General features: G+C 40.9%; 1 protein-coding gene across 1 annotated transcript; it reads left to right on the top strand.

Annotated features, from left to right (window-relative positions):
• Nucleotides 1-432: 432 nt before the first annotated feature.
• LOC136218788 (enhancer of rudimentary homolog) lies at nt 433-6,944 on the top strand. The gene is made up of 4 exons (XM_066005892.1): nt 433-591; nt 1,387-1,480; nt 6,101-6,221; nt 6,504-6,944. Exons 1-4 carry the CDS (start codon nt 589-591, stop codon nt 6,592-6,594), a joined length of 309 nt encoding a protein of 102 aa, XP_065861964.1. The 5' UTR covers nt 433-588; the 3' UTR covers nt 6,595-6,944.
• The last annotated feature ends 3,863 nt before the right edge of the window (nt 6,945-10,807 follow it).

Below are 10,807 nucleotides of genomic sequence, written 5' to 3'. Positions count from 1 at the left end.
AATAGAATTGGAAATTAATATTTATAAATTCGGTGAGTTTTTGAATTTTTTTGTCCAATTTGTATAAAAGACAGTATTTTTTTATATTTTTTTGTCACATCCCAACATATGTTTGTGATTTGTTACTGTTAAAACGACGTACATGTGAAGTGTAGATGACAAGATTCATGACCAAAAAGACAGTTTGATGAATTATTTCTCAAATTGACCAAATTTATCAACGTTAGAGGTAAATTGCTTTTGGCTTCCAACGTTAGGGATAAAATTGTACCATTTTAGATGTTAAGGATAAAATTGTTCCTAACCCAAAGCGTTAGGGATATTTTTGCACATTAACTTAAAATAAATAAATAAAAGATAAATAAATTTTTAGAGTGGCGAGGCAAGCAAGTGAATTTGCCGGTAAATTGACAGTAGTATAGGACGGCAACAATACGGTCCGCTATAAAAAAGTGTCGAGTCCAGTCCAGTCCAGTCCAGGTCTTCAACAAAGTCAAATTCCCTATCCTTCTCTTCTATGCGTGTATAGCTGAAGCAAAGAATCCACACTCACGCTTACTATTGAGGCCGTCAACTTATCATTTTCGAATGGTAATTCGAGTTCTTTCTCTTTTTCCTCATCTGTTTCTGCTATTAGTTTCTTTATCAATCTATTTGTGCCATTTCATAAATTGGGAGATTGCTGATAATCGAGGAAAGCTAGGGTTTCACACTTCCATACGATTCTACGATTGAATTAAGTTACATTTGAGCTCAAATTTGTGTTTGCCGAAATTGATAATATGGTTGTGAAGTATTTCTTAGAATTTATGCATCTCTTGTTTATGTCATCGCGCGCTAGATTCTCTCATTTGGTGACTGTTTTACATTTGTGTTTGTTTATTTATCTACAGTATTTTCTTTTCTCTTTTGCCTTCTGTTTTCCCGGGATGTTTTGTGATGGTTTTTGGAGGTGCACATTTCTAGGTTGTAACCTGCCATTTCTGTACGGACTACTGTCTGTGATAGTCAAAATTGGATCACTTGCATCAGCTACCTTTTGCTGTATTGGCTTTGGACGAAATTCTGTCTGGACTCTTTGTACTTGGTGTTTATTAAAAAAGGATAGAGCATAGCCCTTCTATGCAGTGATTTTGTAGGCAGGATTTTTTCTATTTTTCGGAATTGCATTTTTGAGCATTGTTTCTGAATAGCAGTACTTTTTTGGTTCTCTTGGGAATGCACACTTCTATTTTTTCCACCAGATGTTTCATGTTTTGCAGAAACATAGAACTTTTTACCATTGCCTGTTGATATAGATTGTGTTTTTTATTTAGTCTTTTGATTAAGTATTGTATTCGGTCTTGCTAGTATTTCTAATGGGGTGTTACCTGTTTTCTTGTGCAGGCTAATAGGCACACCATAATTCTGATGCAGACCTCCCACAGTAGAGCATCTCGCACATTTATGGATTTCGATTCTATAAGTCAAGCTATGGATGGTATACTGTACATTTATTTCATTATTATTATGATATTGTCATAATCTCTTCTCTGCTCGTGCAAGTTTTCTATTGGTACTTGTTTGAGCGCCTCTCAGTTTGATTTGAAACGATAATCTCCATCATGTGTTGATGTGATTGGAAGTATAAATGGTCTTTTCTTTTCTTAACTTTGCTTCTTTTCATCCGAACACATAGTATGAGGAGTAAGAAAGGCAATAGTGACAATGAGTTGCATGATCATTCTTCTTTGCACACATCTTCTGCTCATTTGATGTGCTTTATTGGATTTGGAGATCTTACAACTTAGAAATTATTTAGGAGTCCAGCAACAACTTCAGTTTTACACCTATGCTACTGTTTCATTTGTCCTTTTTCTTGGGCTAGTCCTGTAAGAGGAATCCTTGTTTTATACTTACTATTTGCGATTTTCTTTGTACCGTTCATGTTTTTGTTATCTATTCTGTAGCGTATTTCATTCATTCTGGAGCAGAACCAGTTTTGGAAAGAGCAACTCAACTCTATTTCTTCCTTATCCCATCTAATACATAGCATCCAGAATGGTTCACAAGGAGCCTCTCCTTCCCTGGAATTAACCCTGACAGGGGAATCCTCAGGAATCCTAACATCTCTGGAGAAACTCATAATAGAGCTCCAATCTTTGACAAGATGCTTACAAAGTGTGAGCTACCTGCATTTGATGGCACAGGTAGAGAATTGGTTGGCAAGTGCATCAAATACTTCCAACGTTTCGAAGATGTGGAAGAAAAGAAACTAGATCGGGTGGGAATTTATTTACAAGGCAGAGCTGATAAGTGGTTTAAAAACTGAAAGAGGGGGATATTGAGGAAGAACATGAAACTGACCCCAGTGAAACATTACCACACGAGCCTACGAAACCTATCTCCTTAACCGTTAAGGGTGCTAACCAAAATACATTAAGACTGAAGGGAACCCTAAACAAGAAGATCATTATGATCCTCATTGACAGTGGAAGCCCACACAACTTCATGGACCAGAAAGTAGCTATGGAGGCCAAACTACCCTTATTACAAGTCAAACCTGTAGCTATTCTGTAAAGAAGAGTCTCCTCCACTCCACTCAAACAGAGATTGCGACAGTCACACAAAAGAACACACAGAAGAATATCAAGTGACAATGCATGGTTATTAGTTTAGTAGCATTAGTTAGGTACGTAGGTTAAGACGCTAAGTATATGTCAATGTCTCTATGAAGCAGTGTTGTTAAAGGCGCGCCTGAGGCGCGCCTCGGCTAAGGCTCCAGCCTTAGCGCCTCTGGTGACCAAAGGTGGGCGCGGGCAGTAAGGCGCGCGCCTTGGTGCGCCTTTGTGCGCCTCAAGCCAGGCACAAGGCGCGCGCCTTGGCTTCCTTATGGTATTTTAGGGTTGAGTTGAGGGTATATTAGGTTTTTTAGGGTATTTTAGGGTTTTCTAACTTCAAAAAAGAAAAGAATAGCAGACATCATCGCACATTATGAGTTTTAGATTAAGTCTTAATAGTTAACTAGAACTTAACTAGTGCATTTTATGGTTTATTGTTGGTTTTTGATTATTTATGACTAGTTTTATAAATTTATGATTTTTTTTTTTTTTTTGGTGTGCCTCGAGTCGCTCGGGCGCGCGCCTTAAGTTGCGCCTTGCGCCAAGGCTCCAGGACCCCCCTTGCGCCTTAGAGCGCCTTGCGCCTTTAACAACACTGCTATGAAGTATGAACCTGACTTGGTGTTTTTGATATTTATGATTTAGTATTATGTTTTTATATGGGGTTGTTTTGTTTGTGTGGCCATAAATGTGTTTTTTTGGTTTATGCTTTAACTAGTAAAAGAGTATATAATTTTTATTTATTTTCTGCGCCTCATGTTCCTAAGGCGCTCGCCTTGCGTTGCGCCTTGAGCCTAGGTTCCAAGACCCCTTAGCGCCTTAATGCGCCTTGAGCCTAGGTTCCAAGACCCCTTAGCGCCTTAATGCGCCTTGCGCATTTAACAACTATGGCAGCAGGGTAGCTACCTGCTAAAATATCAGCCATGCAGAATTGGCCTACTCCTACTTCCTTAAGAGGCCTTCGTGGATTCCTAGGTCTTACTGGGTGCTACAGAAGATTCAACAAAGGGTATGGCTCTCTGAGTAGACCTCTCACTGATTTACTGAAAAAAGACAGTTTCAAATGGTCTCTTGAAGTACAAATGGCCTTCGATCAACTCAAGACTGTGATGATTCAAGCCCCTGTATTGGCATTACTAGTCAACCCTTTACCCTAGAATGTGATGCTAGTGGTACAGGAATTGATGCAGTTCTAATGCAACAAGGAAGGCCTATATGCTACTTATCTAAGTCCCTTAGTCCTAGAAATCAAAGATTATCAGCCTATGAAAGAGAACTGCAAGCAATCTTGCAAGCTTGCTCCACTTGGCGGACTACTTGGAAAATTCTGTATCATTATAAAAACAGACCATGAAATCATCAAACACCTCCTAGAACAGAAGTTAAACACCTATTTGCAGCATAAAGGTATCTCAAAGCTTCTAGGATTAGATTACATCATTCAATGCAAAATGGGGAGTGAAAACAAAGTGGCTGATGCTCTTTCTAGACAACATGAAAATCTGGATGCATCCCAGTTACAAGCAATTTATATGGCTGTTCCTACGTGGATGGAAGAGATACAACAGTCTTATGAGGGTAGATGAGATTGCAGTTCAATGGATTCCCAAACTAACGGTTCAACCGAGTTCCCACTCCTCTTATTCCTACTCAAATGGTCTTCTCAGTTATAACTCTAGACTTTATATTGGCTCCTCTACCAACTTGCGAAATAAGGTTATAGAATCTTGTCACAACTCTCCCACGGGAGGCTATTCTGCCATAAAAGGTACTCTCACTCAGTTGCAACAGCATTTTTATTGGACCATTCTCTCTCATTCACTCACTACTTGGGTAGAACAATGTGATACATGCCTACGGTGCAAAGTAGACAATTCTGCCTATGGCGGTTTGCTACAACCTCTTCCCATCCCAGATAGTGCCGGGAAGGACATAGCTATGGACTTCATTGAAAAACTACCTGAGTCCTATGGTTATGATACCATTCTTGTGGTTGTGGATAGATTTTCTAAAGGGGGCCATTTCACTGGGTTATCCCATCCCTTCAATGCTGCCACAGTTGCTCAATTGTTCTTGGACAATATATTCAAGCTTCATGGCACGCCTAGGTCAATAGTATCTGACAGAGACAGAATTTTTACTGGAGTATTTTGGAAGGAGTTACTCAAGTTATTGGGTACTAAACTGCTATTTGGTAGTGCTTATCACCCTCAAACAGATAGCCAATCTGAGCATCTCAATCAATGTTTATAAAATTATTTACACAGCATGTGTTTCCTAGTGCCTAAACAGTGGTCTAAATGGCTGAGTTTGCTTAATACTGGTGTAATTCAACCTTCCACAGTGCTATTCAAATGTCTCCTTTCAGAGCTCTCTATGGGGTAGTTCCTCAACTTCCCATATTTCCTACTCAAGCATCCAATGTGGCTGCAGTTGAAGATCTCTTGCAAGAACGAGCTCGCATAAACACTTCTCTAAAGGGCAGCTTATCATCTGCTCAGAACAGGATGAAGCGGTTTGCAGATAAAAAGAGGACTGACAGGGAATTTGCAGTAGGTGATTGGGTTTTCCTAAAACTCCAACCATACATACAGGTTACTTTGGCACTACGATCCTCTCTAAAACTTTCAGCTCGCTACTATGGGTCTTTCCAGATTACTGCTCGTATTGGCAAGGTGGCATATCAGTTGCAGCTTCTCTCCACATGCGGCATTCATAATGTCTTTCACATATCATTGCTTAAGAAGAAACCTCACCCAGCCTCTACACCCCTCACTACTTTACCACCTGTTCTGCTGATGAATTTATCATCCAGCCAGCTAGAGTGGTCAACTCTCGCAATGTCTCCGGAAGATTGGGTTGGGGGGTGTCAAGATAGCGTGGAAATATTTTTTATATACGCTGGTGTAAAATTGGCCCCACAGAGTAGCAGTCCTATATTCGCCACCGGGATTGAGGGATCTCATAACAGCCTCAGAGTCTGATTAATGATACTGCAAGATTCAGTCTGTCTATGTATCATGGTTTTGTCTAGTTTTAACATGCACAATTTTATCTTCATTTCTAACAATATTTAAGCGGGATACATCATGTTCAGAGCTGTGAAGAAAGAAGGTGGGCTTGCACAGTCTGCCTATGTGATATTGATTGGTTTCTACTTTTAATTTGCAATTCATCTATATTCTTGTATTAAATTCTTATCTGTTCTGTAGATTGAAAAGTCCAATTTCTCACCAGTCATGATATTTCTTTGCCTTTCTATGTTAGAACACGAAAAATTGGATGCATATAAACTGATCTTTGACAAAATATTTTATTAAATTATGATTATAGTCATACATGCTCTATGTAGCCTCTTTCACTACTTTGTTAATACTTTAATTTAGTAGTTGTTGTCAATGAATTGCTTGACAAGTCACCTTGAAGTTTATAAATATATGAAACCTGAGTTTCTAGTATTTTTCTTGCTTATCAATGGTTGTATTGCTTGGGATTTGCAGGTATATGTGGAGTATATGAAAGAAAACTGAAGGAACTAAATCCAGCCATGAGGAACATTACCTATGACATTGGAGATCTTTACAATTTTATTGATGGCCTTGCAGATATGAGTGCTTTAGTGTATGCTTCTCCCTCCCTCTTTTTCCCTCTTTTTCACTTCGTGTGTGTGTTTGTGTCCACTGGTGTGAGATAAGAGCTTCAAAGCTTACAACTAAACACCTTCAAACAACCATAAAGAGAAAATATATAGTGTCATGATGAAATATATTGTGATGATTGAAGGATGTGCGAGTCTTCAAAGTGTCATGATGAAGTATCTAGTGAGATGGTCATCAGTGCCATGATTGATAAGTGGCTTGGTGGCAGAGTGGCTGATAGATATTTGTATCTGTTTGTTTGCAGGTATGATCACTCAATTCAGGCATATCTACCTTATGATAGGCAGTGGATCAAGCAGCGGACGTTTCAACACCTGAAGAAATTGGCGCACTAGGTGAAACTTATATTGTCAATGATAATGCTCCTCCAAGTTTTATATAGAATTAAATTCACCTGGACAAGAAAGAATATGAAGTACAGATATGGAGTCTCATTTAGGTATGGATCTAGATTCCAACACTGTTCAATCTGGCAATTGTACTCTATCTTTGCATCCTCACTTCAATGTGCGTATATATAATTAATAACTGCACCAGTTTGCTATTTTTTTTTTTTTTGATGAGAAGTGATTGTAGTTTTATTTAGTCCTTTGGAAAATGTCACTTTTATGTGCTAGGCTTTTCACTGGGAAATACAAGTGTTGTGCTTATATAGTTGGTTACTTGAGGTACCTTTATAGTTTTATTTGGTCTTGTGATTATTTGTCAATTTTGAAAAATTGAATCTTGGGCTTTTATTTTCTGGTATCGTACTCAGAACCCACAGTGGTGCCATCAATTTGTTTTTTTTTAATGGATGGGCTTGCTTTGCAATTTAGGTATTCTGTTCTGTGTAGAGTTAATTCACATTAATTTTCCTTTTCTTTTTCTTCCTAAATTGAATTGTCTTTTATGTATTTATTTATTTTTAATTTTTTAAGAAAGGATAAAATTTATTAACTATTGGCAAATAAAGCATTACAAGCAAATGACGGAGGAGACGTGAACCATTCCCACCGATTAGACACAGAAGCCACGACTCTTGCAAAAAGTGTGAGCCCAAAGATTCACTGATCTTTTTACAAAACCCAAACTACAGTTACCCATATCCTTCATTAAGGTTTTACAATCACCAACAATGATGTTTAGATTCACTGATTTTTTTACAAAACCCAAACTACAGTTACCCATATCCTTCATTAAGGTTTTACAATCACCAACAATAATGTTAAACATCGAGCTAAATCCTGGATTGTTTTTCCTGCTAACACTAACAGATGAGCGTCAGATTCTAGCATAATTTCAAACCAACCTTTGCCTTTAACCCAGTAAGCCTCACGACTTCTACGAGCAAAGGATCCAACTGGCCGCGCATGACCATTTTTACCTGCAACAAAACTACCAGCAGCATCACTTGCGAAAAAACCTAAACCAGCAACTCCTGTTTCTTAGAAGATAGCGGCATAGAAATTCAGTTTGAGACGATTTGACGATGGAGGGGACCAAAATGAGTTAACAGACTCCTGATGAACAAAATGAGTTAATGGACACCTGATGAACAACCAGCAGACAATTGAAGAGTGTGACTAAATATCCTCGGAGCCATGGCAACTTGTTCCAAACTAAATCATTCTGATTCGACTAGAGAGCCCGACAGAGGGTGGCTGCTTGCTCCACAGTTAGCGCATCACACTTTCTACTGACATGGATCTATAAATCTTTGAAGTTTTGGAATATGGCACTTATATCACCCACCACAAACGAGAAATTCCAGAGGTGCCGAGCTTGTTTTTAGCTAATCAAGGCATGGTAAACCGTCTCGTTTGTCCTCGAGCACATTAGACAGCGATGAGCTAGGGGGACGTGACTAGTGTTGAACAAAGCAATAGTAGGAAGACACTCAGATAAGGCTCTCCAAAGTAGATGTTTAAATTTAGGCGGAACACATAGACATGAAACAGAATTCCAAGGAAAAAAGGGATGCAAATTGTTATTCTCCAATGACCCATTCATCAAAGCTCTGTACCCATTTTTTACATTATAGTTTCCTTTAGGATGACCCCATCCAAGTCCACTCATCCTTAATTCGTTGACTGCTAATTGGAATTCGAGCAATGAGGTCCCCCGTCCCTTTCATTAAACACATCAAAAACTATACCTTGGACTGCTTCCTTCTTAGTCCCACCACAATATTACATTCCACATACGGGTTGATAGGTTCTGGCAACCAAAGCCAAATGTCAATTGTTTTTCCATCACCAACCACCTGACGAGCCCCTGCACTCCTGAGATACAATTATACTGCTCCAGATAAAACTCAGGTTATTCCTAAGTTGAGCTGTAAAAAAACGAGTTAGGATACTACTGAGCCTTATAAACCTGAACGACCAGTGAATCCGAATTTGTCAAAAGCCTGCAAGCCTTTTTTTTTTTTTTTTTTTTTTGAGGAGAGCCAGATTAAATTGGTGGAGCTTCCTGAATCCCATACCACCCAATTATTTATTAGGATTTATTTCCCCACACGTAGCTTTTTAATCACGCACTCACCCTATCCCCAATGTAGCCGAAGATCTGAATCTTGTTTCATCAAATTAATGGGGAAAGTTCAAGATATTTCCCGTGAGCCAAGGTCATCGAAACTCCAAGGGAGGAGCTTAAGGAAGAACACCTGAGGGTTGAACAATTATGCTGAAAGAAACCGAGAATTTAGAATTGTTGATCTTCTGTCTTGAAGCTAACTTGTACTGTCTCAAGCAATTTTTAATCTTTGCACACTCATCCGAAGAAGCCTGAAAAATAGATAGTTATTGTATGTTAAAAAAAGATGTGATATCAGGGGAGCTCTTCTAGCGATTTCGCATCCGTATATATAACCTGCAATTTCTAACTGTAGCAAAATAGCAGGAAGCATTTCAACATAGATTGGGTCGTCCTGACGGAGACCCCTATAAAAACTGATTCGGAATATCACTTAGGCCCAAGAGGCCCAACGATGCCCGACCAACGAATGGGCCAAGACAACAGAGGGCCCGTAGGCCCAAGTCAATCCACTATAAATATACCAATGAAGGAAGAAGAGATGATCGGGTAACTAATTTCCTACCCCACTCACATTTGATTAGAATACTCTCTTGAACCACTAACTGTCTTAATCTTCGGAGTGTCCGCAGGGACCGTTCCCCGCGCAGTGACGACCCCCGAAGAAGCCGAACCTTCCCGACGAAGACCCAGATCACTGTTCCGCATTCCCAGATTATTTGGTGCGGTGAACGTGGAATACAAGTGACCTCGGAGCTTCAAGCGAAATGCAGACCCCGACTGACTCTGTCCCGACAACAGTGCCGGAAGTAGGAGCAACCAGCTCCATGACTAACATCGAGCGTTCCATTCCGAACATTCCAATTTCCCCCAGAAACCTGGGGCCACTGATGGAGGAGGTGATCGGGTAACTAATTTCCTACCCCACTCACATTTGATTAGAATACTCTCTTGAACCACTAACTGTCTTAATCTTCGGAGTGTCCGCAGGGACCGTTCCCCGCGCAGTGACGACCCCCGAAGAAGCCGAACCTTCCCGACGAAGACCCAGATCACTGTTCCGCATTCCCAGATTATTTGGTGCGGTGAACGTGGAATACAAGTGACCTCGGAGCTTCAAGCGAAATGCAGACCCCGACTGACTCTGTCCCGACAACAGTGCCGGAAGTAGGAGCAACCAGCTCCATGACTAACATCGAGCGTTCCATTCCGAACATTCCAATTTCCCCCAGAAACCTGGGGCCACTGATGGAGGAGGTGAGCCCTAAAGAAGAAGAGACTTACAATACCACACAGCTCCTTAGCGCAATACAAGGTTTTCAAACAACCCAGGCTATTCATACGGCGGCTCAGATGAAAATCATAGACCAACAGAGGAGCCTGCAGGAGGAGAACGCCAAAATCTAGCAATATCTTAAAGAAGCAGCGGAAATACAAAGAGAAGGGGCGCAGCCAGGAGATCCCGCGGGACCCGGGGTCCTCGCAGGAAGAGGCGTCGGAGCTTCCACGGTCGGAGAGAGCGGTGCGCGGCGTGAGGAGGCAGTGGCTGCGAGTAGCGAAGACATGTTGGAACTAAAGATCCAGCGTTTTCTTGACAAGAGGGCCCTCGGGGGCGTCATGGGAGGAAGCATCACCTCCAGCAAAACGCCACTGGTACAAAGGATCATCGAGACGAGGTTCCCACGGGACTGGAAAGCTCCTCGACTATCCCAATATTCAGGGACCGAAGACCCGAACGACCATGTGGCATCGTTCATGAGCACCATCAACTTATAATCAAAAGACGAGGACATCATGTGCAAGGTTTTTCCGACCACACTCTCGTCTAGTGCGCAAGAGTGGTATCGAGGACTTGCCCCAGAGTCGATCAACTCGTTCGATCTCCTAAAGGATCTTTTCCTCTCCCGTTTCGCCGCAGCAACAAAAGTAAGGAAGATCAGCTCGGACCTCAACGGGCTCAAGCAGCGAGCAACTGAACCGCTGCGCAACTTTCTTCCCAGGTTTCACCATATGGCCTCACAGGTTAAGGGC

Source organism: Euphorbia lathyris, chromosome 2 (genome assembly GCF_963576675.1).
Source record: "Euphorbia lathyris chromosome 2, ddEupLath1.1, whole genome shotgun sequence".
Classification (NCBI taxonomy): Eukaryota; Viridiplantae; Streptophyta; class Magnoliopsida; order Malpighiales; family Euphorbiaceae; genus Euphorbia; species Euphorbia lathyris.
Note: the sequence above shows the minus strand (reverse complement) of the source record. Positions and strands in the feature narration are given on the sequence as shown.

What these genes read in the sequence shown, in the direction of transcription:
- LOC136218788 (XM_066005892.1), top strand. An exon ending in TATAAGTCAAGCTATGGATG is followed by an intron (nt 1,481 to 6,100) that starts GTATACTGTACA and finishes TGGGATTTGCAG; the next exon opens with GTATATGTGGAGTATATGAA. An exon ending in GCAGATATGAGTGCTTTAGT is followed by an intron (nt 6,222 to 6,503) that starts GTATGCTTCTCC and finishes GTTTGTTTGCAG; the next exon opens with GTATGATCACTCAATTCAGG.